General features: G+C 36.1%; 1 protein-coding gene across 1 annotated transcript in view; it reads left to right on the top strand.

The window, feature by feature from the left end:
* TMEM161B (transmembrane protein 161B) overlaps nt 1-26,245 on the top strand; it is a 32,799-nt gene extending 6,554 nt beyond the window's left edge. The window contains exons 2-11 of the mRNA XM_009330294.1: nt 12-92; nt 5,241-5,338; nt 7,250-7,406; nt 15,209-15,360; nt 15,909-15,969; nt 17,677-17,817; nt 20,985-21,098; nt 22,200-22,374; nt 24,547-24,643; nt 25,516-26,245. Of these exons, the coding sequence (XP_009328569.1) occupies nt 12-92; nt 5,241-5,338; nt 7,250-7,406; nt 15,209-15,360; nt 15,909-15,969; nt 17,677-17,817; nt 20,985-21,098; nt 22,200-22,374; nt 24,547-24,643; nt 25,516-25,793 (1,354 nt within the window). The 3' untranslated portion in view covers nt 25,794-26,245. The remainder of the gene's footprint in view (nt 1-11; nt 93-5,240; nt 5,339-7,249; nt 7,407-15,208; nt 15,361-15,908; nt 15,970-17,676; nt 17,818-20,984; nt 21,099-22,199; nt 22,375-24,546; nt 24,644-25,515) is intronic.
* The last annotated feature ends 171 nt before the right edge of the window (nt 26,246-26,416 follow it).

Genomic DNA, 26,416 nt, shown 5'->3' with positions numbered 1-26,416 from the left:
TTTTTCTTTAGTTTACGGTGGTATCAGCATCCTACTGAAGAAGAACTACGGATTCTTGCAGGGAAACAAAGAGGGAAGACCAAAAAAGATAGGTAAATACTTGTTTTAAGATTTTTTTCTTTTTTTTTTTTCCCCAGCATGATCCATATAATAACTTTGCCAGCAAACTTTTAGTTTTGTGTGAGTTAAAAACTGCTAGTTGCATATGACTGCCTTGCTTGCATTAATTGTCACAGCTCCGTACTGAACTGTGTTCTTTCGGTTTAACAGAGAGTTGAATATGCCCAAATTGTGCAGGACTGGATGATTTCCACCTCACAAAACTGGTCTGTGAAATTGCTAATTTGGTGGCAAGGAAGTTTTTTAGTGAATATATTAATTTGGATGAAAACTGAGGAAAGCAGATCTTCTATAGGATTGAAAACATCGGTGCCTTATCAATTTTGTTCCCATCCTAAATCCAAAACATAGCACTGTACCAGCTACTAGGAAGGAAATTAACTCTATCCCTGCTGAAACCAGGACAGAAATTGCTAATTTGGTGGCAAGGAAGTTTTTTAGTGAATATATTAATTTGGATGAAAACTGAGGAAAGCAGATCTTCTATAGGATTGAAGCTCTTCATGTTGAAGCAAGAGAAGAAAGATCTGCGTATATTAGTTCAGCATAGGATTACTATGAACCACCACTCTTAGACAGCTGTGAGGAAGGTAAATGTGCTCCTAGGATGTATTAGGTGAGGTATTTCTAGTAGAAGAGATAGGGAGATTAATCCTCCTGGACGAGGCACCAATGTAGAACTTTATCTGGATTACTGTGTACAGTTCTGATCACTCATGTTCAAGAAAAATGAATTTGTATGTGAACAGGTGAACAGAGGGCTGCTAGGATCATCCAGGAAACAGAAAGTCTGTCTTACAAGAGGACGCTAAAAGAGCTTGGCTTGTTTAACCTAGCAAAAAGATGACAGAGGGATGGGATAGCTGTCTATCAGCTTAAGGCAGAAACAGATTTCTGATGTTCAGGCATGAAGTTCTGGAACAGCCTTCCAGAAGTACAACTGCGGCAAGAACCAAGACATCTTGAGGTGGTGGAGCTGCTACGTTGATGCAAGATTTCTGAATTGGTTATGTTTAAAACAAACCAACCCTTCTGGCTTTCTTTTTGGTCATGTAGGAGCTTTCCTTTAGTCCTTTTTCTTTTATTCTAGAATGAATTTTCTTATAATCCACAAACTGCACATATGCTCTGTTCATTGTAATATGATTTTTTTTTTCTGTTTCGTAGTTCTTAAGCTACATGGTTAGCAACCTTATTTGCCACACTTTGGGGTAAAGAATTAAGTTGTTCCTTTAATATTAAATAATTTTAATTTTACATGTTTGTTGCAATATTGTTTCAAATTCAGAAACTAATTTTATCTAACAGTTTTCTGTAACAAATTGAGGCAAAATAATTGTGAATAGCATTACAATTTATAACTGTCCATTTAACCAGTAATATTTATTCATATATAAAATTAACTTTAAATGCGTAACTATAGCTTTAAGTCCACCCATAGGAGGCTTAAACAGAAAAACACAATTGCATTGCCAAATAATAATTGTACATTGCTCTTACTGCCTTTCTTCAGTCTTGCCAGTGTTTTGCCATCCAAAACATGTGTGTTCTCACTTTCACCAGAGCAATTACATGCTCTCAGCTGAGTGGAAGCATGGCATGTTAATGTGTACTGACATATAAGCTTAAATTTTGTAATCTTTGGAAAATTAACTGTGAAATTTAGTAGGAACCTGTATCACAAGTCTCCTATATATGCATTAAGTCCTTTTTCAGTTGGTAAACTTCTACATTTAATGTTTCAAAAGTGATGCTATGTTTTCATGTCTGTGCAGTCAAATTTTGTTGGTGTGATTTAGTTATTATGATTGATATAATTATCTTACTATATTAACATGTAAATTGTAATAGTTGTAGGTAGTTGTTTGTACTAGGGTAAATGTTAATCACAGGGGGATATGAAACTTCAAAAGAAACCAGGATGGTAGTGTGGAGGCTTAAGTGATGCTTTCTTTGCTTTGCTGTTGTAACAACAGAATGAATAATACATTCACTTTTTAGTCAATAAATACACCTCTGTGTCCTCTAAAGAAGTGGCTGTTGTTGGAGGAGAACCGTAGTTTAAGTAGGAATTGTTCCTGTTGAGTTGGTTTGGAGGTACCGTTCTAGGTTGGACAAAACGGAATGCAGTGCTCCTTTGAGCCAGGGAGATGTGAAACAGATGGTGTAGGAGAAATAAGGACGCATCTATTTGATTTTTCCCCAGGACTTTTCAAGATAAAGACTTTGCTTTGTCAAGCCCATAGTCTTGCAAAATGTAGTAGTACCTGCTCCTTACTTAAATACTTTTCCAATTTGAACTAATTAAAAGAGAAATGGCAGAAGGAGATCCAAGGAACTTGCTTGAAAGTGAGCCTTAGAAATAGCTGTAGTGTGAATTTGTAGTCCATTTTATTCAATGCATATTACACTTTAGTGTATTATGCTATAGGTTATAATAGTGCATGAATATTAGGCAGATTTTCTATTTCAGAATAGTTTGTGTTACGTTAAATTGTTAGGCTAATGAAAAGGTCCATAGCTACTATGAATTACTTTGAATTAAAGCTGTCAATGATCCTGGGTATGTTCTGTGTCTCTTGGATTATGGGTCCCCTGGGGTAATTAAAGTGCAGGAACACCAAATTTTGTTGAGCTGAAATGGCTTCAGTTATCAAAACGCTCATCTTACTCAAGATGATGGTACTCCTGGGTGTGTGCAGTAGGAAAACATCAAGAGTACAACTGGGGGCAGGGAAGCACACAGAAGCTTGCTGGGAAGCCCAGTGTCTGGGCAGTGTTTGGAACCTCTTGTTTAGACTTGAGCACCTGAATTTTTTCAGTAATGCTTTAGATTGCTATGCTGAGTTTTCAGTTCGTCCATTAAAATTCTTGCGCTTCGGATGATATTAAGAATTAATATCACCTGAAAAAAATACTATTTATTAACGCTTTCTGCTTGTATACTCATCTCACAGGTTAGCTGAGAGGACATAATTCCTTAAAAATAAGTTCATGATTGATTTAATTTCTTTTTAATGCTTATGTCCCACTAACTTGTCTTTCTATAGAAAATCCAGCACTCCTTTTCTAGTTTCAGAGGTACTATTCTAAAATCTGGCAGAGTTTACTGTTTCCTTCTAGCCATTTAGGGGTTTTAAGTTTTGGTTTTGATTTTTTTTTTTTTTAACCTAACAAAACATTTTCTGATCTGCTTTAATGACTTTTTTTAATAGTGATGAGGTAAGTTTTACCCTAGTTAGTAATGGTAGTCTCTCAGCCCAATTTCATGTAACTTGACTTTGTTCAGGTTCTTTTAAGAGGATCTTGTTTTCCTAAATTTAAAGTCTAGTAGTGTGGCTTATTTTCAGGAAAGTGAAGACCATGATGTTGGCATAGTTTCAGAGTTCCAGATGAAAATGAGGCTTTTAGTCTAAATAAGTCATCTTTTATGGTCTTTACACATATCTCTGCTGTGAAAAATGAGTTCCTTAAAGACGTGTTAGATCTAAGCAACAATTTGGAAAACATAGGCTAACTTCATGTTATACATATAAGACGCACTTTTGTTCATACCGTATTTCAAAGATGATTCAAAGAAGATTTCAGTAGAACTGGAAAAGGGGAGTAATGGTGGCTAGAAGAAAGGCTTCCACACAAGGAGGAGAGGTGGAAGGCTTACTAGTCTGGGAACCGGCTGCGGGAGGGTTTTGCAGCAGGTATGTATCCAGTGTGCACAGAGGATGGATAGGGGGTAGTAAACTTACTACTATGTTGTACAAGGAGGCAACAAACGACGTTAGAGTGGATTTAAGGACTTCTCAATTTGGGACATACGTTGTGGAACTTGGTGCCACAAGACACTACGCAGCTCAACAAATTTCAGACTGGTTCAGAAAGGGATTAGGCAAATTCATGTAAGTTTTGAAAAATGGTTTCAGAAGATGCGATCCCTGGCTGAGATTATCCCCAAGTTGCTTAATGCTGGAAGCCAGGAAGAGTTTAGCAGTGTGAGGATCAACCTTTGGTTGCCTCATTCCTTCCATTTGTATAAGCAAGTAGCCCCCTGTATGATAGCAGCAAATGAATCTGCGTGTTACTCTTTATGAAGCCCCCCTGTACCCTTTCATGCTCTGCAGCAACGGCTAAAACCTGGAACACAGCTTTGAACCTGGTGCTGTATCGCCATGTACTTAGCCTTGTCTGTCTCCCCAAAGAGAGCACGATGGATTATTTCTTTTCAAGATGTACTGGATCTCTAGGATTGCTAGTAATACTGCGATAAATTTTTTTTTTCTTTTCTTGTTTTCGTAAGCAGGGTATGAATTGAAACAAGTCTGTAGTATTTCTACACATACCCTTTTAGATCAGAAAACTATCTTAAAATTGTCTTTGCTTGATGGTTAGTAGGATGGATCTTTCAAGGATCTAGGTTAGTCCAGCTCGTGTAACGTACTTGCTAAGCACGCTGTTGTGACAAAAAGGCCTAATGCTTTTTGGGGGAATTTGTTTTTTACTTTTTTTCCTTACCGTCTGTCTTCCGAGATAGATTACTGCTTGTTGTTACTTCGAGTGAACGTTCAATAAATTAACACTGCCAAGTCTGTCTGTCTTTTTTTGCTTACTTTCAATCCAAAGACTTTCGTCTTTCAGCATCCTGGTCTAGACCTCAATTGAAAAGTCTCAGTTTAGCTTTGATTTTCTTCAGGGTATCTGTATGGCAGGGTGGATATATTCTGCTCTGTAGCTGTACTTGTATCACTAACCTTTTGAGACTGTGGGAACTTACTAGAACACACTGTAGCTCCCTGAACAGAGAGAATCAGTGGGTTGAAGTAAATACTGGCCACCGGATCTTGCCCTAATACATGCTCAGGATGCAGCATATAGAAGCCATTTAAACCCATACCACAGCAGTATGTCAGAGACTTGCAAGATAAAGCTAGGAATCATTGACGTACCTGGTTGTTTCTCAAGATTTGAACTTGAATTAATGCTTTTAGCTAGCCAGATAAAAATGTTTGCATTTGGCAAAAAAGTGGTCTGCACTTTCCTTAAATTTGAAATGCTATTATATATTGAAAAAGTCTATTTTGTCATATCCATGTGTCTATTATCTATTTATTTATTTATTTTTACAGAAAATATAATGGTCATATTGAAAACAAACCCCTAACCATTCCAAAAGACATTGATCTTCATCTGGAAACAAAATCTGTGACTGAAAGAGACACTATTGGTAAGAAGTAGATGCAGACGATAATATATTATTTCAAATATATCCTGATTCTTTCTATCAAGTGTTTATTTGCAATGAATGCTGGTATATCTTTTTTTATAGACAATGAATGAATAGAAGTACAACTGATAATAAAGTTAAATGAAAAGGCAAGAATTACGGCCAAGTCTCCTTTGTTGTTCCATGGGTGACATCTTAATAGCAGCATTATAGAAAAGGATGAGTAGGTGAAATCCAGCATAAAGCACATCTATTGTTGTATCAGGCATCCATAGCAATATGAGATAACACCGAAAGGATCACATCATAGGCTATTTGAAATAGACATCATAGCTTTGTACAAGAAAATGACAGTTGGCAGATGTCGAAACATACACTTTCTGCTCATCTAAATGCTGTAGACTTTTTAAGTCTGAAAACCTAAACTTTTCAATCACACATCTGAAACATGCTTAGAAACTGAAAGTGACAGTACAGAAATAAGCAGCATTAAGTGTTTTGGAAGTTGCCATTTTTTTAAATGGTAATTTTTGATTCCTTAATCGTAACCAGTCATTCTGTTACAGAAGACTCATAGGTGGATATGTATGTATATGTGATACGTGATACGTGTTTTCTTCCTATCTACATTTTTATATCAGAAATAAGCAGCATTAAGTGTTTTGGAAGTTGCCATTTTTTTAAATGGTAATTTTTGATTCCTTAATCGTAACCAGTCATTCTGTTACAGAAGACTCAAAGGTGGATATGTATGTGTATGTGATACATGTTTTCTTCCTATCTACGTTTTTATATGCATGTGTTCCTACGCATAAATATAGAAAGAAGGGAAGCATAGTCCTATGCAGGAGATTTCTCAGCTTAAATTATCGGGGGCAGTGTAGAAAATACCTTTAACAGAAATGCATTTTTTTGAAGCTGACAAATAAACAAAGCATTCACAAGTTTCAGTTAGTGTTATTTGCTTGAAATTATAGCATTTAACTATCTCCCTGAGTATTTATAGATACTGATACAGTGTAGGATTTAACTGTCTTTAAAAAGTTACGTATACAAACTTGTTAAATCTACCCAGGTAGTTATTTCAAAATAAGTATAGGACTCGGAAATACCTGAGTTTGGCCAATTTCGTGTTTGGCATCAGGTAGCTTGTAGTCAACAGACAAATGCTCAGTAATGTTTTGTGACTTTTTAACCGTGTAGATGTAGGGAAGGTGTTTGGGAGGGACTGGCTGCACTTCATTGTCACAAATTGTTCCTTCCACTTCCCAGCACCTATGGGAGCTCTCTCTTTGTAAATCACCCAACCTGCATGCAACACGGTATGATCCTCGGAATTTTTATAGTGGAATTTACATAATGATTTATTGCTGTACAGGAGATACTAACAAAATCTGGAAGAACAAACCATTAGTATCTTAAATGTTAGTTTTTTAAAGAAAAAGAGGAAGTGGTTATATGTAGTGTTTTAAATGATTGCCAATGAACTTTTAATCTTTAACAGAGAGTCAAAAAAACTCTTAACCTGGAATTGCAGCCAGCCTCAACTGGAGAACCATTTTCTGTCATGATGTTGAGATCTAAATTGTGCTGAATTTAAAAAGCTCTGAATGTGCTTTTTGAATTTAGGATGTTAATGTATAAAAGCTGAGATGAGAAAATAGTAAAATCTTGTAGCCTTATAAATTTGAGTAGTAATCAAGTATCGAATAACGGAAGTGAAGAGTGAAGTTCAGGTTGTTGAGTGGAAAAAATGTGGCTTTTTTGCTCTTGTTGCTCTTCACTTGGATGATCTGTGTCTACCTAGACCTCAGTTAATTGAAAACATTTTTTAATTGTCACTCCATTCTATATGTCAGTAACTGCCTTAAAATACCACACCTTTAACATTTGCAAACTTGTGTTTTTCAGCATTGCATTATTTTCCGGAATATCAGTGGTTGGTGGATTTCACTGTTGCGGCTACAGTTGTGTACGTGGTGACGGAAGCCTATTACAGTATTGTGAAGCCCTCACAAGAAATGAATATCAGCGTAGTGTGGTGTCTGCTTGTCTTGGCTTTTGCAGTGTATCCTTTTCTGTTTTCTTAAATCACTGTATCTGTTCCAAATAGTTTACATCATTCTGCAATTCATGTAAAGCTCGGTATTGTTGATTGGCAGGATACACAAATATCTGGCATTTGGAAAAAGGATTGTGTAAGCTGGTGCCGTTGTTGGGTAATGTATATGCTGTACATGCTGATATCAATAGCTTGTTGACATTAGTACCAAACCATTTATGGAAAAAATGCATCTATGTGAACATACAGTTATTGCTCATCTGTAGTATGTAGTGGTTCTGAACTAATTTGGTTTTGCCCAGTTCGGCAATCAGAAATAGACTTCTGTACAGAAAGTAGTTACAACTTTTGGAGAAGTGTGCAGTTTACAAAGTGCACACTTTGTTTTCAGTATGTTTAATCTGATACTTCCTGAACAAAATACTACAGTAATGTGTATACTAATCTATTGCAAAGATACATGCATGAATTCATGATTTTAAAATACATTCAAGACACTTCTACAAAGTTTACAGAAAATAAAATGTGTAGACAGTTGTAAGAGTCGAGGTGGTACGTTTTCAAAGCTCTGTGAAAAGCTGAACACCCCTCTGAAACTGAGGGAAACAAAAGCGGAGTATTTAGGAAACAGGCAATATCAAACCATAAAAAGAAGTGGCTGTTATGTATGTTTTTACTGGAGAAGGCAATATCAGACATGGATGCTTGCACGGTAATTAACTGCTTTCCACGTACCAATCCAGATGTACACTTTAGGGAGGAAAGTTGCCTTTTAAAGACGTGATAGGTGATAAAGCAGTGGAATTGAATAAGGGCCTGCAAGAGTGCAGGTTATGGAAAGGTGAGTTAGAAAATGAATTTCTGCAACTCCTCTGCTCCCTCAACAGCTGACAACCAGATAAAGTGCTCAGTTAGGGTCGATATAGCACTTGAATATTCAAAATTGATTCCTCTGTATAAATGCCTGTTCTTCAATACAGATTCTTACTGTGTTGTGGGTTTTTTTAGGTTTTCTTTTTTGGTGTTAGCAATAGCCAGTGGAGTTACGTAAAACCCTTGAACTCCAATGTTTGGTTATATTTGGCTAACAGTTCTGGATATGCTTAATGCTTGTCTGTACTTGATAATTATTAAAATGTGTGCTGCCTTTACGATAAGGGCAGGAATTCTTTTTCTAAGTAGCCTGAAGTATAAATGATATCCAGAATTTTCCTTGTAACGAGTAAGAGCTTGCTAGAAAAGGGAATCGTCTCACACTATGAAGAAAAGGACTGTCCATGGCTTGCTTCCAGACCAGGTATTTCTCCTTCCACTTGTCAGTAGGCAGATCCACAGTCCAAAAGGTGTTTTTCTAGTCTACTAGGTAGTGACAGGAAAGTTAGTGTCTGGCTTTTGTGCACCTTATAATGATATCATAGCTATATTATAGCTAACATATAGTTGTTATTGCACAGCCTTTGTTTTATTTGTTTGGGTGTCAGGAATTCTAGTTTAATCTTGGCAGAGGGAAGGAGAGAGAAGCAGCTACTGCTTAAGAAATCAGAAATGAAAGCCAACACCTTTGACTCCCATTTTGAGGATGAGGGGGAGGTTAATAGAACTAATGGAAAAACAAGCTTCAAATACTAAAGCCACAGTGGGCTCTTAAATTTATTGGTGGCAATGCCCCATTTACTTCATCTTTCAAATCTCGGGTGTAGCCAACTTAATGCTACAGTGATTGCAACTCTAGGTGAAACAGAGTTGTGAATTATATATTGTAGGAAAATCCACTGCAATAATTCATTCTTACAGTGATATTTGAATACGGTCCTAATCAGTGCTTTCATTTGGTCATCAATTCAAGGCAAAACCAAATGCAGAAATTAAGAAAGATTAAGTTGCCTGGCAGTGCAAGCTTTCTGTCTCAGTAGTGTGAACACACAAGTAACTATTAGGGTCTTTTTTTTGATTGTTTCTTTCTCACCTGCTATTTTATATGAATTGAGCCTAAACCAGCATTTCCAGTTTTACCCTTATCTGGCTGAAGCACTTGAGATCTAATTGCACATTTGGACCTGAAGGAGATTGAAACGGATCTAGTATTCCCTACATGTTAGAAGCACATTAGCTGTATTTTCTCACTAGCCTTCCTTCCTGACTGAAAGGGAAGTAAGATCAGCTAGAATAGTGTTAAAAGCAAAAGATCCTGTGCTAAAAGCTAATTTTTATTTAACAAGCCGTGAACAGTTAATTGCATGCTTTAGCATTTTTGTAACTAGGCACGTATTGTCTAAGGGACCAATATTGTTTTGAGTTTTTGGTAATAGGCAGTATACTTTAGAGAGAAAATTATTAAGGACTTCTATCAGTTTGGCGTGAAAGAAAGGTTAGAGAATTTGAAGTTTAAAATTCATGTCGCACTTACAAAAACGTATGCAAATTTGGGAAAGCCTAGAGAAGAATGGCCTGATAAATTCTGGGAAATAAGAAACCTCTATACAAGTGTAAACTTGTGTAAGTATAATTACTCATCCAGTACTAGGTAGTTGAACAGTCATTTATTAATTATACCAAGGAAACAAATGGTCAGAACTAGTTTTCTGCCACTTTGTGCAACTTTTATTTACTTTTTTTTTTCCTGCGGCATTAAATAGACCTTGTTTTTATTGGAGGTTTCTGCACAGAGTAGGCAATTTTGTAGAAATCCTTATGAAGTCACTGCTTCCTAATATTGAATAAGGTTTTGCTTAATTACGTGTATGGTTCCTGGACTGATGGGATGAAGTAGTGTGATCCTGTGCAGTCTGAGGAGTTAGTGGCAATGCAGAAGACTGCATTGCAGGAAGCACATTCTAAACTTTATATTAGCGTTAACATCTCCATAAATATGTTAATATAACTTATTCCAGGCATTGCAGCTTTTTAGGTGAAGGAGGGTGGTGCAAAGAGTGATACGCAGAGGTATTGATAAATCTTTGTGATCACTGGAACCTGGGCAGGTGAAAAGAGATTTCAGAAGAAAACTGGTTCATTCATGTGTTGTGACATCAGGCCTCTGGGATGCTGAGAATACTGTAAAACTTACACAACTATTTATTAATTCAGTATGTCAAGACCAGAAATGATTCATCATAATTTAAGTGTTAGAAAAATGTGGTTGCCTCCCTATTTTCAATTGAAAGCAGTCAACGTAATAGGTCAAGAATTCTAGAACAATTTTGTGTTCTGGTGACAGGTGTTTCTTCTGTTTCATGGCTGTGTGTTAAGAGGTGATAGGTTGTACTAAGGATTTGGCTGACAGAATGACCAAAAAAAGCTTAGAGAAGTTGGAAGTGATGACTGAAATTTGTCAGCTGTGTCTTCCAGAAATGGATATTTTGATTCAGTGCAGTAAACCACTATTAGCATTTTTTTAATGTTCATAGTGAAGATATTCAGAAAAATTCCAGAAACTAATCTAGTCTATATACATCTGTGTTCTAACAGAAGTTTAGTCTAAAAGAAGTAGTACATAAATTTAGTATTTGAGTTCCAGTGTTAGAGTATGTTGGAATTACATTGATGGTAGTTGTGCTAGGCACAACTAAGCTAGCTTTAAACGTATTTCATAGAATCATAGAGTGGTTTGGGTTGGAAGGGACCTCTGAAGGTCATCTAGTCCAACCCCCGTGCCATGGGCAGGGACATCTTCAACTGGGTCAGGTTGCTCAGAGCCCCATCCAGCCTGACCTGGAATGTTTCCAGGGATGGGGCATCCACCACCCCTGTGGGCAACCTGTGCCAGGGTTTCACCACCCTCAGCGTAAAACATTTCTTCCTTATATCTAGTCTCAATCTACCCCCCTTTAGTTTAAAGCCATTCCCCCTTGTCTTGTTGCAACAGGCCCTGTGAAAAAGTTTGCCGCCATCTTTTTTAGAAGCCCCCTTTAAGTACTGACAGGCTGCAAGAAGGTCTCCCCAAAGCCTTCTCTTCTCCAGGCTGAACAACCCCAACTCTCTCAGTCTTTCTTCATAGGAGAGGTGCTCCATCCCCCTCATCATTTTTGTGGCCCTCCTCTGGACCTGCTCCAACAGGTCTGTGTCTTTCTTATGCTGAGGGCTCCAGAGCTGGAGGCAGTACTCGAGGTGGGGTCTCAGCAGAGCAGAGTAGGGGGGCAGAATCCCCTCCCTCGACCTGCTGGCCACACTTTCATGTGCTGAAATGTTTGTGCAGCTGCATTAGCAGGTACCTCAGTGAAAGATGCCAGATTCCCCTGCCAGACTTGGGTAGATGCTCAAGTGGCAGCTCAGTCTAAGCTTACCCACTGTAAGGCTAGGGCAGGAATGTCTGCGTGTCTCCCTCGTTCTGCTGGACTGCAGTGTGAACAATACCAGCCTTGCAGTTGGTAGTGTGGGTAAATAGTTCCAGGACAGGGAACTCTCTTATTTTTAGCAGAACAGAAAAATAAATCTTTAAATGGCTAGATAGTTTCATGAAAACTCAAAGATGTTTCTTGGAGGCAGCATTTAGAAGACCTGCCATACCACCTGCTCAGTGTTTAATATTTTTGAAAGGCTGCAGGATACTGTGGTGGTTGATCACTTTTCATGCTGGTAGCCAGCGCTCACTGAACAGTTTCCAGTACTTGAAGAGGAGTAACAAAAGATCTTGCAAAACAAAGATGTTGAGGTTTTTTTTCAAGACAGATTATTGGTCACGACCTGCTGATTGTGTATTTTGGCTTAAAAATGAGTTTTGCAATGTTTCTTGCAAAAAGTAATGTTAATGTTTTCAAAAACATTGTGGTGTAGGCCACAATGTTTGAATTACTATTTTTTTAATTACTCTTTATTTACAGTTTGTTGCAGATAGTAACTATTGACAGATTGATGATTTCTATTATTTTGAAATTTGGAAAGGTGGCTTCTGTCAGAACAAATATTCAAAATTAGCAAACTGAATTATTGATCACGATTTTAAATGTAGCAGTTGCAGCCAGCTTACTTGCAAAGGATTGGTTTTGTAAAATAACAAAATGCTTTATTGGTGGGAGGAAGAGTGTGCATAAGGATAGAGTAAGATGGACAACACTGAGAGATGATCCATCTTAATAGTAGCGTGTGCCTAATTTAAATTACTGTACTTACACAGCTATTTAAAATTCATCATTGAGAAGAACTGAATAAGTCAGATTACTTAACTTTTTGTCTATAAGCCTTTAAACAGTGTTGTATGCGATCGTTTCTTGTTGCAAGGGCAAGGTATTTAGGGAAATTAATGTGGTATAGCAAGAGTAAGGTATTTCTCAGCTGGGAAGCTGTCTGTTACCTGAAAAGGTTTAAGTAACCTGATTTTACTGGTAGGTTAGTAAATTTCACGGGCTACTTTTGGAAAACATATTGATGGCATAGCAAAGGAAAGCGACAGTTTTTTCTTAACTTGACTGAAGGTTGATCTAGGGAAAGGCAGTCATCAAATATCTTAAAATAACCTCTAAGGCTTAAACTAATTTTTTCTAATAATACAGAGGAGTTTATTTGGTTTGCAGTTGTGAATCCAAAAGTTCTGTGTATTTTAATAGAAACAGAAGATGGATCTTTTTCTATTCAACCATGTGCATAAATACCAGTAGATTATATAACTCAAAAATTCTGTAATTGCAGCAATTTAAAAGATAAAATTAATTTTGTAAAAAGTATAAACCGTAAATTCTACAGGCATTTCACCTTTTGTGACCAAAAATAAAAGAGATAAAAGGTGGGGTGGGGAGGGTGGGGAGTCTATTAACTTAGCACTGTACACTCCCAAACTATTTCTTCAGTAGGTCCTGAAACGTACGTCAAGCAGTGAAAGGAAGTGATGAAGCGAGCCATAGTGCTTCGATTTTCTCCATCCCTAAAATAGGTAGCAGTGGTGATTATTCAACTAACAGAGGGTTTCAGTCACATACAGTTTGCATAATCATTAATTTATATATTAGGTTCTGAATCTGCACTATAATTGGAATTTACTGTCAGTATGCTTTCTTTTTCCTGGTTGCATTTTCCACGTCCTTTAGGCACAATCCATAGTTGAAAACATGAGGTACCTAGGGGGTAAATCTGTTTATAGGGTAGGACTATTGATCACAAACTGTTACGAAGTCCTTTGTATAACTTCAAGATTTGAAATTAATGTGTTTTCAATTTGTGATCAATGTCCCTAGCTGTAAAATGACACTTGGTTTAATAATGTATTATTAGAGATACAGAGTTTTCCAGAACACAATCTGTATGACCTATTATGTACCTCTTTTTAGGATGAGGTGAGTCTTCCATTAGATATATCACTTCTTTCTGTGAAATATGAAGGGAGCTTAAGTTGATTACTGTGAGCTTAGAGTTATTAGATGCTGTGCTTAGGCTGCTTTATTGCGTGCATATGAATACCTCTCCGCATATACATGAAATACAGCAATGTGTATAAAGTGTGATATTGCATAGTCGTATAGTTTCTTGAGAGAGTAACTGAAGGCTGTTCAAATGTTTTACTGAATAGATACTCTAAAACATGTTTTCATGTAATCTACATCTTAAAATACTTCCAGTATTAAAAAAAGTGCAAATATGAATGAATATGTTATTGCATAGTGGGGAAAAAAGGGTGCAGTTTACACTTAAAATCTTCTTTTTCCTTTTGCTTTTCGGTTTTTCAAAGCAGGTAATGTCTGGAGTGATCCCCAAGTACTTTATTTAAATATGGACTGGATATTGCCTGCCATTTGAGTTGACAGTATATAATGAAAAATTTATCCTAATCTACTGTTTAACTTTGGAGCTAATTATGTTTAGAAATGTGTTAAAAAGGAGAATACTCAAACATTTTAAAAGCAGCTTGATAACAGAGCAGGTGATGTCTTAGATGTTCGTATTTGTGGCACTGGGGTTACATGAAAGGACTTAATATATCATGCCAGACTATATAGGGTTTTTTAAGGTTGGTTTTTTTTTTCCCCAAGATGAGCATGGGATAGATTTTTCTTTCCTAGATAGTGCTAAACGTGCTGTTGTTTTACTATCTTTGATAGCTGAGAAATCTCAAACATGTGCATATGAAAGTAAAGAAATATGTTTCATCTTTTCATATGTTTTCTGTTTAGTAAACAGTCATGTAATAATCTAAACAACAGTCCCATGCCATTTGTCACAGTTCCTTGTAAGGCAGGTCTACAGTCCATGTGAGCAGAAATTCTCATAGTTGAGAAATTTTATCCCGTTACTGATAGAAGTGCTTGTTGGAGCATCCTGTTCTTGCTGTTTGTATGTATACCTTAGGGTTGTGCATCCAGGAGGAACACGTATAGCTCCTCTGTGGTTAAAAATGTGTTTATTCACTTCCCTGCCATCACAGTTGTTGCATTCAAAAGTAATATTTTGGATTTTGAAATTAAGATATATTAAACCTGGAGTTATGTAGTTTGATGGAATATTTTTCTTTTAGCTCGATATTTTGCATCGAAGATGCAATTGTCTTGTTTTTTGTTTGATGTAACTTATGATTATGTAATCATTTACATTTAAACTATGGTTTAATTCTCCTAGGTTGACAGTGAATATTGCTGCAATTGACTATAAGTAAGACTAATCAAAACTGTACTCCAGAGTAGTGTATTCCTGGCTACCCATTATGTGATTATTGTGCTTTACAGTGTTCTGTAATTTTAACCTGAAATTGGCTGAACACATTACTTTTCTTAAAAAATTGTGTCGTATAACAGCCCTAGTGTAGATGACCAAAATACAGCTTTATAATTCTTAAATATAGTTATTTTACAAACTTAATTTTCCTTGACCTTTTTCTTGTATAGTAAGGTACTGTTTTCGTTGACTACCCATTATTTCAAAGTAGAAGATGGAGGTGAAAGATCAGTCTGTGTCACCTTTGGTTTTTTCTTCTTCGTGAAAGCAATGGCAATTCTCATTGTGACAGAAAACTATCTAGAGTTTGGACTGGAATCAGGTAACTCCTTTCTTTAGTGTTTGCAACAGCTCTAGTGATTGCATGACCTGAAAAATTTATTTCCAGTCTTTTAGGTGTTTTTGAGAATATCTGTGTTAAAATGAACTCTATATGTCATATACTTCTAAGACACTTTGCTTTGGAATGCAAATTCTGAAGGGTATCCTGTATATTTTCCCTGCTTTCTTTTAAATAGTGTAATCTTTGCCTAGGTTGTTTGTTTTGTTAATTATATTTGCCTTCCAGTTTTACATTTAACCCATTTTGCCTTTCATAGTAAAGTGAAGCTTCTTTACTGAAGAAAAAAAAAAAAGAAATACTTACGTTTGTAAAAAATAATGTTAATTTTATTCATGTTCTTGAAGTGTACAAATATCAGAAATGTTAATAATCAAGTTTTATTGCATTATGGCATACCAATTAGCACATGAAAGAGCTATGCTAGACATACGAAGATTTGTTTAAAAGATGACCTGGCATTTTATTTCAGAAAAGGGGTTCTGCATTTGTACTGTAATAAAATACATATAATGTATGTGTCTCTGCAGGATTCTCGAATTTCTCAGAAAGTGCTATGCAGTTTCTTGAAAAGCAGGGTTTGGAATCCCAGTAAGTTTCTGGAAATACATTTATCTGTTTTATGTGTGCATTTATAAATGAACCACTTGGATTTTCTTAGCAAGCATGTGTCTTGCATGTTTTGCTCTCGTACATGCTTATAATCTCTATAATAATGTGAAAAGGTGGGTTAGTGAAAATAATTCATCAGTACTCACAAGTAACTTAAGTTGCATTTGTGTTTTCTCTTCTTAATTTGGAGATAGTTTCTACCCTGACATTTTGGTTGTAGTCCATAAAATACGGTTCAAAACTATAAACGTTTTTTTCATGGTAATTCCCATCAGCTTTGCAAGGATTGCTTAAAACAGATGATAGGTATTTTTTGCATTCCTGTGGTATGCAAGAGGATGAGCGTGCAAAAGCTACAGATGGAGCTTGTGATAAAGTTGGCATGAGGAGTAAATTTTGGCATTCAATCCTGTTTTCAGGACTGTTTATAATAGTGTTTTCCTATTGTGCAAAAACATCTGCTTGCTACAGGACATCCAAGTTTTGTATGGGCTGTCAAAGGAACATGCCGTAGCTTGTGATGTTACATAAATAGACAGTCACTGTCGTAGACGGCCTTTGTGTATTGTAAAATGGATTTCTGTTACAATTCTTTCCTTATACACATGCTCTAAAATGCATTTATGGGGTATGTCGTCACTGTGGGACCGCAGCTTTGAATTTCTTCCTTGGAAGTTCTCAAGTATCATGCAGAAGCTATGAAATCTTTATTTTTGAGGAAAAGAAGTTTCCTCAGACTAGATTAGTGTGTCATGAATAAACTCATGGGAAACCCTTAACTGAATCCCATGTATTTCTTAGCCTTTCTTCACTCTGCTTTTCCTAAGCTATTGCAAGTTTACTAACTTTATATTAATTTTCCTGTTAAGTGTTTGCTTATTTTTGAAATTTTGCAGTGCTTTGGCTGTTTACAGCAGAAGTTGAGTTGATGATGGTGTCTTTTGGTAGTTCACATGACGTAGATCAAGAAAGAATCTGAAACTCATGTGGATCACTAGATTTGTTTTTGTTCTCTTTAATCTGTGTTAGTTACGTGTCACTACTTTTTTTTTTTGTGTGTGTGTAATCCAGTGTTTGTTAATTCCGTAATTCAGTTGATCCTGGATATTTTTTTCTGTAATTTTTTTATATAGTCCATAGTTCACTAAAACAAATTATATTAATCACTTGAAAGAGACATGTTAATTGGCCACATGTATGTTTTAGATAAATCTGTGAAAAACTGCAGTAATAAGTTTGATAGAGCTTTTTAATGGATAAAGGTAGAATGTAAGTAGTATAACTTAAATATCCATTTCGTGTTTGACCAGTTAAACTTGTGATGCATCTGTTCCTCTCTTAAAAACATAATCATTAAATTCATTGTTAGCTATTTCTGTTATATAATTTGTTGTTAATTACAAAATAAAATTATTCTTTTTTTGTTCTTTTCTACTAACAAGCTTAACATCTTATAGGCAGTAGCTTAGGTTTTTTGTTTTTCTAGGAAATAAATAGGTGACTTGTTTTTTTTTCTTTCAGCTCCTGATTGGTTTGTAATAGTGCTAGTATTCCAGAGTAAAACTATAGAATACTGTTTGCTTTTTTATTACGTGTTAGATACTGTTGAGTTGAAAGTAGTCTCTGATACCCCACCCCCCCAACTTCCTCCCCAAGAAAATGCTTATTTCCTTTCTTTTCTTTTAGGGGTCCTGTGTCTAAACTAACCTTCAAATTGTTCCTGGCTGTTCTGTGTTCACTTATTGGTGCTTTTTTGACATTCCCTGGCTTGCGACTGGCTCAAATGCATCTGGATGCTCTGAATTTAGCAACAGAAAAAATAACACAGTAAGAGAAAATATATGCACATAGGTATATGCTACTCAGTCTTAAATCTTTAATGTCTGAAAATAAACAAAGCAAACTATTCCAGTAAGAAGGTAGTGACTAAGACTTCTGTTGCTGCCTGCTTTTCGTATCTTGAGCAGACTTGTCACCTGCCTCTGTCTGCTCAACCTGTGCTCTGCCAGCCTGTTACATTCTTTGCCTTGTATTTAGAGTCCCAATTAAAGGAGCTTTCCTTTCCTCCTGCAAGAGCTCCACCATGAATGTTTCTGCTTGCAGCTTCCTTTCCCCCATCATATCTTTTTTTGAAAGTTAAGATAACTTTCAGGATGTAGAGGTGCAACCATGATTTTTTTTTTTCTCCACCCCCACTTCCAGGTGGGCATCATGCCTTTAATAAACTAGGGTAAGTTACAAAGAAAAGATGACCCAGAATATTTAATGAGGGTCAGAAGTTAATACCAGTTTAAAGGAATATTTTCATTTTTAGCTGTCCTTGACTTTGGTAGTAAAATGTTTTTTTCAGATTTAACTATTTCTCTTCAGCATTCTCTGGTTGAGGGAGCAACTCCAAATGCCTTTCATAGATCTTGACCTTTGATGTTTAATACATGTTAATGACAGCACAGGCCATTGTGATCATTTAGTCTGGTCAATTTGCTAAGAGAACCATTGTATTTTCTGATAGGAAAATTATTTATGTTCAAGCTGCATTTTTTTTTCTTTTCCCCCAAAAATGCCCAGCTTAAAATTTAATCTGTGTTTAAAGTGGGTCCTTCACTCTTGGTAAATTTATAACCAAGTACCCTGTGTAACACTTGCACTCATCGTAGTTGAATGCATCCAGATACAGCTGCAAGCTATTGGCTTGTTGTATCTGCTGTTAAGTTTCTATGTGTAGACTGTGACTGAATCACTTCCTAATCTGTTCTTTTCAGCTAAATGAGGTAAACTGCTTAGTTTTTCATTTTTATGGTTCTCAATATTATAAAATTTCTTGTGCCTTATCTGTTAAGTATCCTCTGATTTTCCAACATCTTCCTTGATCTATGGACGTGAGATCCTAGGCAGAAATATAAAATCTCTGAAACAATTTTATTAATCAAGAACTAAAAGGGTAATTAATATCCACTGGAATGAGGTTATGAAAAATAAATCTTCTCTAACTTAATGTTTAGAGGGTACTGGAACTAGTTGATAACTTTGTGCAATACCAAGCAATTTGTTTTCAAAAGTCTACCAATACTTTGACTATTCAACTGGAACAATATAAAAATTACATTAAATGGATTAAAACTTGGTCAGATATCAGTGTAATTAGGTAATGCAATTATAAACAAAGAATCATTGTCAAGTGATAGGGTCTAATTGGCCTGAAGAGATTGGTATTTGGCCTTAGTGATGTGTTTTTTATGAGTGAGTAGATCATTATTGACTGTTTGCAGTTGTTTGACAGTGACTAAAGGGGAGTAGTAGTAAGTGAGGATGATTTGTCACTGATACAAAGCTCTCTAATTTGGGTGCAGGAAAACAGTGCCTTTCTCTGCAGTCAAATACATGGTCTACTTTTTTTTTGGGGGGGGAACAAACCCCAGAAAACCAGACCAAAACAACCCCCCCCAAAAAACAAGAAAAAAAACCACAGAAGAAAAAAAATAGAGGGGACAAGCTCCTTTTCCCATTCCATTACAGAATGGGAGACTTAACTTACAGGGAATACTGACCCCCCCCCCCAAAAAAAAGTAAGCGTTAATGATTAACTACCACTTCACTAGTATGTTCAAAATGATTAATGATAGCTGATTTGATTTTTTTTCTTTAGCAGCAGTATCCTTCCCTGCATATATTTTGGAGTCTTCTTAATCAATTTGTACCATTTTCATAAACATTCCCTCATTTTCCAGAGCCTGCTTCAAGAGTCTTTCAACCTTTCTCCCTGTACTCAAATAAACAGAAAGGGATTCTTGCCACCCTTTGGCACGTTCCAGTCCATTAACTCAGTAGGATGTCTTAAATAAGTAGAATCTCAGGTAAAATGCTTTCACAAGTTGCTAAAATTCTTTGGACTGTTCCTTGATGCTGTCGTGTTCCCTAGCAACACTGAATAACTAGCAGTGCTTATTTCTTCATCTGAAACCAATGATTTAAGTGTGTGTGTGATGACACCTTCTGAAACATGCAAACATTTTCATGGTTTTAGGAAGCTTGATATTTTGAAATCAGTAAGGTCTTGTGTTCTTCAGAATAACTTTTGATTACCTCATTTTTTCTAGAGTGTAGAACACTCTGGTTGGAGATGGAAGTATAGACAAGCTGGTTCTGTTAGTGAGGAAGCATTGCACTAGCAAAACCACCAGATCTACAGCACTGAACTTTTCAACTGTTTTCATTTCAATTTAGTGATGAAAAATGATTGGGATATGGGGTTCAGAAATGAAGAAGGATATTAATTTCAGAAAAAAAAAATCCAGAAAACTATCTCCTCTTTTTAAATTCTGCTGTACAAAAGGGTACTACCTCTACATTAACTGGAGTTTCGTACAATGCTTTTAAAAATAGCTTTGCTGGCTTTTTTTTTTGTCTGAGTATCTTTAATTGAATGTAAGTACCAAGTTTCATTTAGTCAAGGTACGTAAGTAGAAATCTTCATTAAACTGGGAAATCTGACCTCTCAGAACTTCTTCCCCTGGTCTGTATAGATAATGGAAATTAATCTGAGTACTTTTTTAATAAAGCAAAAAAAATAGTAGTATAGCAGCATATTTCCCATAATTATCCATCTGAGATGCTGACTCTCTAGGTTAAAACTGTAATAGCTAGTGCAATTTGGTGTTATGCCATTGTATGGAAATTTTCAACAACTGTCTTTTACTATAGTGCGGCATAATGCAGGTAGCTCCTTTGGTTAGATTGCTTGGAATAAATCAAGTTTTCAGATATTCCAAGAACACTTTTTTCAGCCGCAAAGAGTGTGATTTCACAGTATGTAATATTACTGATTTGTTGAAATGTGAGTCATACCTATAAAATAGGGAAATAATTTTCTTCTTTACCTTTCTTCCAACTATTTTAAAATTTGGATTTCTCCTTTTGAATCTGTACCACCAGTTTCAACAGTATGGTAATTGTTTGTATTTAATAACTTCCCCCCCTTTTTTTTCTTCTTTCAGAACATTGCTACATATAAACTTCTTGGCACCTTTATTTACGGTTCTACTGTGGGTAAAACCAATCACTAAGGACTACATTATGAACCCACCTTTGGGCAAAGAGAGCGTCCCTTTGTAAGATTCCCTTTAAAAATTCTTTCTGGGGTATTGAGAACAAAACCATAAGTCTAAGTAGTGCCCTGTGAAAGTCATAGAAACGTGAAAGATTTAAAATTTAATAGCATCTGCTGTCAAAGGTATTGTGGAAGTTGCAGAAGAGCTGCTGTTATTTTGGAAGAACGAGAATTAATCGCAGAGTGTTGAATGGTAAGGTGGTTGTTCCCAAAAAGCCGCTACCTTCTGGCATCTCCTTGGCAGTGATGGGTTGTTCTTCCTAGGGGTGGAATACCGCCTCACTGCCAACTTCTGGAACCTTGTATCTTACATATTGGTGTAAGAAAGGAGTGGTTTCACTGAAGGCGGTCAAGATACATTGGCATGAGAACTGACCTAAGCAATTTGTCTTAAGATCTGTGTGTAGGTGAAGTGCATATGGAATTGATAGCTAAAATATTTAAAATGTAAAAAGGGAAAGAATTTTCAGGAGGAGTGGTATCTGAAATAAATACTGTATAAATAGCATGGGTGATTGCCATTGTCACTATTAGTCTATATAATTCAAAATAGTAGTATTCAAATAAACTTGAAATGGATATGATTGGCTGACACTTTTATTGCTTTCTAGGCCTAAGATATTCTAAGGTGATTCTGTGACCACTGAACTATTACGTAGAACATTGCACATATACGTATTTTGTGCTTCCATTTTGTTCCTTAGTTTATCTTAAAATGAGGGTTGTGCTGTAACAGGGTATCTAAGGCAACTGAAGTACACATTTGCTGTCTAGAACCTGTGATTATCTGAGTGAGCTTGTCTTTTAGTGTCCTGTCTTCATTACTCAGAATTTAAGCATTTAAGAGCTGTTTGTGTTTACAGGCAAATGGATACTAATTTGGATCTAATGCTGTAATAGGGCTACTAAGAAGTAGGGGTAGAGAGGGAAGCAGAGGGCGAAAGTGAATACTACTTGCACATGAACTTCATAACTGTAGATTGTGTGTTAAGTATTTTTGACAACACGCTGCAAGATTTCTTTACGGATGATACAAACAAATAACTCTGTAGCAGTAGGTGACCTTTGGAAAACAGCATTACCCTTTTTTTTTTATCCACAGAATGTCAGAAGATACTTTTGACACCGTGAGGTTGTGGATTATAATCCTGTTGTGTGTTTTACGGTTGGCTATGATGCGTCACCATTTACAGGCCTATCTGAATTTAGCTCAGAAAAGTGTGGATCAGATGAAAAAGGAAGCTGGCAGAATAAGTATGGTTGATTTACAGAAAATGGTAAGTATGGTGTCACTGAGGTTACATATTTGGAGTGGTCTGTCTGTACAAATGCTTTTTTTCCAGTTTGTTATGTCTTCTTTGGCACCAGAGCTGAGATCTGAATGAAACTTCCTAAAGTATATCTCCTATAAAAGTAGCACCATTACAGAGAAATTCTGTAAACCAAATTATGCAGAGATGTATCGTCCATATTATGCAGATGGCTTGTCTAAAGTTATTTGGAAGTTGTTATAAAAGATCCTTTCATGAATTGTTCTTTACAAATATGATGTGTGTCTGTTCAGCGTGAATAGATCTTGCGGAGTGCAGAGGGTGAGTGGTGATCTGTAGCTACAACATGGGGGAAAAAAAAAGTTGAATTTAGATAGAACGGTAAAATACTGTTACCTAATCCCAAGTATGATTTTTAAATTGAGGCAAAATTTAAGATAAAGTGATTATATTTTGGGATAAAATGAGACATGTTTAATTCTGTCAGACCACTCTCAAGTGCACTAGCCTAGTTACAAAACTGTCTGCCCGTGTTGTTACTGTGGCAAAGGAAAAAATTATTTATTTATTTATTTAAAAAGAAAAGTAATAAAACATACCATCAACAAACTGAGGAGGTAGAAATTTGTAAGCTTGTTGTAAAATGGTGTTTTGTGTTGCCTGCAAAATAGACTTACATTTCTAGTGTTGCATGATAGTGCTGCCTGATGATCTTGCTGAGTTGGGGTGCATTGCAGGAGGAATATTGAAGTATGCCATAAGACAAAGATTCCTCTCTTAGGATTGTCACTATTACTTGTAATCTTGTCCTTGGCTTCACTGAGTATCTGAAGGTCATAAATGAACTATGCAGTAGTTATTTACAAACAAAGTGGCTAGCAGTTCGCTTCAGAAAACAGGTTAGGAAATACAGGTAGCAGCAACTGGTTAGGACAGAACTGTGCTGATTGCTGTGAATGCATAATTTTAGTTCTGGGAGCTTTCATCCTACCTATAAAACAATAATGTCTTCTCTATGCTGTGTTTCCTAAATCAGTTTATGCAGTATCTCCGTATCTTCTCTTTGAGGCGGCCCTAGCGACTACATGAAGTCCTGTCTTGTTTTGCTAGCCATGTCTGCTTTATTTTCTTCTGGAACTTCTGCCAGTAAAGTCTTTTCTATCTGTCATCCTACAGTGATCATTACTTTTTAATTTGTTATTTTTACCATATTCCATCAATTATCTTACAATATTTTTTGTCTCATGCTTTTTCTTCTGTCAGTGTCTTACTACTTCTTCTTCTCATGTTAGTTTTTTTGATGCTTGCTCATCACAAAGCCCTTTGAGGTTTTAGAGGTATTTCCAAAAATGTCATGTCTGCCTTCATCTTTTTTGCCACCCTGTATTCTGTTCTTTTCTAAAATCCAGTCAGCTTTATTTCATTTCTTGCTTGCTATTGATTTTATGACTTTTTTCCTTCTTTATTTGGTCTAGTCTTTTAGGTCAATAGCTTATATAAAATAGGTAATGTAACAATCTTGAGAAAGATGGAACAGATTGGGAGCAGGGGGAGGGATAAATGAGTGGATTTCAATGAACCATAATGTATACCTGAAATAAAGACCATTTAAATGCTGTTATTGATCAACTACTAATGAAAAATCATCTTGTCATTGTTTTTAAACAATGGACATCTTAAAAATATTTTGCTTTTGAGAAGGGACTGCAATAGTAACCAGACTTTCATTTCCTTTTTATGAGGCTTTGGACTGTGACTACTACTTCATTTTTCAAACGGGATTGAGTTTGTAAATCACTGGAGATTTAAAAAATTAAACATATATTTAGCTTTGATTCTGGTATATTGAAATAGAAATCTTTGAATGATGACATGCTGTTTGCAGAAGCAAAATTGATTCTGTTTGTTTTAACAGAACTGATGCTTTTAGTTATTTCCTTTCAGCACTTCCTCTCAGATTTGTAAATGTCCTGAAACTAGAGTTCGTTATAGGGGTTTCTTCATTCGGTCTTTTGAAGACAGTATGTCACATGCCAAGAAGTGCTAGAAAACTTTTAAAACTGCTTTAATACATAACTACTGGTTTTTTTAATAAATTGCTTGTTTTTTGTAGACATGTTCATAAAGGTTTGCTTTGATCAGCCAGAACTCATGAATTACTCTCTTCTGTTTTCCCAGGTGGCTCGGGTATTCTATTATCTTTGTGTAATTGCACTGCAGTATGTTGCACCATTGGTAATGCTCCTTCACACAACTCTGCTCTTGAAAACCCTAGGTAGGCAAAATTGGATCAACAAAAATGTGTTCTGTTCTACACAGGGCTTTTATACTTTCAGATTACTAAAGAGAATTAGAATGTATGGGTACTTGCAATACAGAAATATATTGTAGTTCCCTGCAATTTAAAACATACTCATGTGCGGCTTTTAAGCAGTTCTCTTCTGTTGCTGCTTTTGACATCTTTCAATTATCTGCTAATTTGTTTATTTCTGAGAAACTGTGTAATACAACCAATTAAGCTGTTTACTTCTGTTGAAATATTTGTCTTTTAAAAGGTATTTTAAAAGTGAGTTGTATAAAGCATTGTTGATTTAACCTTATGAGCATCTGTTAATGTGTTTTCAGCTTTTCAATCTTAAGTAGGCTTTTTGAACGGAAATGGTGAGATATGGGGTTCATTTCATTATTGGGAGATCTGATGTCACTGTGGGTGGTTGTGGGGTGTTTTTTTTTTCTTTCTTTCTTGTGAGGGATGTCTTTCACAGCCTGCCATGCAGTTGTGGCATTTTTTTTGCAAAATGTCAATGGAAAGAGATAGGCTTTGTTAGGCTGTGATTCATCCCATTCTGGAGTAGACATCTACATCTGGTGGGATGAATCATACCCAGCACTGACAGGGGTCCCAAGGCAACTGTGTCACATGTAGGTGTTAAGATGTCAAAAGGTAAGATGAATCCTACCCTAATAGTTTACTAGTATGATCAGGAAGCCATGCTGATTAATACAGTTAGTATTTATTAAGTTATAAAAACTACAATTTTTTTGTGTGTGTGTGAAAAATATATATAAGATGATCTATAGAGTGATAGAAATAATAGAACTTGAATTTATTTCTACAAAAACCTGTTACTCGTTTCTTTTTAACAGGTAATTATTCTTGGGGTATCTACCCGGAATTGAATTCTGACACTCCAGTAGAAAACAGTCTGCTTCCCAGTTCAGTTTATTCTGAGTCTCCACCTGCTGATGGAAAGATGAAAGTAACTGTAGTACAAATTACAATGGCTTTGGGAAGCCTAAAGAATATTTTCACTCCTCTCCTGTTCCGGGGACTCCTGTCTTTCCTCACCTGGTGGATTGCTGCTTGCCTCTTTTCTACAAGCCTTTTTGGGCTTTTCTATCACCAGTACCTGACTGTGGCATGAACAGGTCAACTGACAAAGCAAGTGTGAGGTCAAATAGTAGATACAAACCCAGGTACCCAAGAGGAGACGAAGAGAAAAGAAGAAAACTATATATGAAGAGAAAACATATCAGAATTTTTTTTAAACACTTCCTCTGTGTTCTCAGGGTGAATATTCTTATAAAGTTTAAAATCACAACTGGGTTTGTTATTTTTGTTACCCAAATGGTAGGTAACTAATTGAACTATAGTATCGGGACTGACTGACGTTATTGTGTGGCAGGCGGTGGTGAGCGTGCTGAAAAGATACGACCTCTGAGTATCTTGGTTTCCGTAAACAGCAAGCCAACCTCAAAACTTTGTGTTTTAAGCATCAACAGTCAGTGACTAAACTGTGTTAGAAGGGTACTGGTTATAGTGGTGGTGGCTGCCTATCGATTAAATCTTGAAACTGAGCCATACAATGGAAGGAGAGAGGGGATTTAAAAAAAAATACTCTGTTGGATAGCTATCGATCACTTTTCTCCATGAAAAATGAAATAATCCAACAGGACAAAAAAGATACTGTATATTACAGTAAGAAAAGTTGTATAAAATTTAAATTTAACAGGAATAGATGTATGGACATGGCAGGTATTGCTGCCT

The sequence above is a fragment of the Pygoscelis adeliae genome, unplaced genomic scaffold (genome assembly GCF_000699105.1).
Source record: "Pygoscelis adeliae isolate BGI_AS28 unplaced genomic scaffold, ASM69910v1 Scaffold178, whole genome shotgun sequence".
Lineage (NCBI taxonomy): Eukaryota > Metazoa > Chordata > Aves > Sphenisciformes > Spheniscidae > Pygoscelis > Pygoscelis adeliae.
Note: the sequence above shows the minus strand (reverse complement) of the source record. Positions and strands in the feature narration are given on the sequence as shown.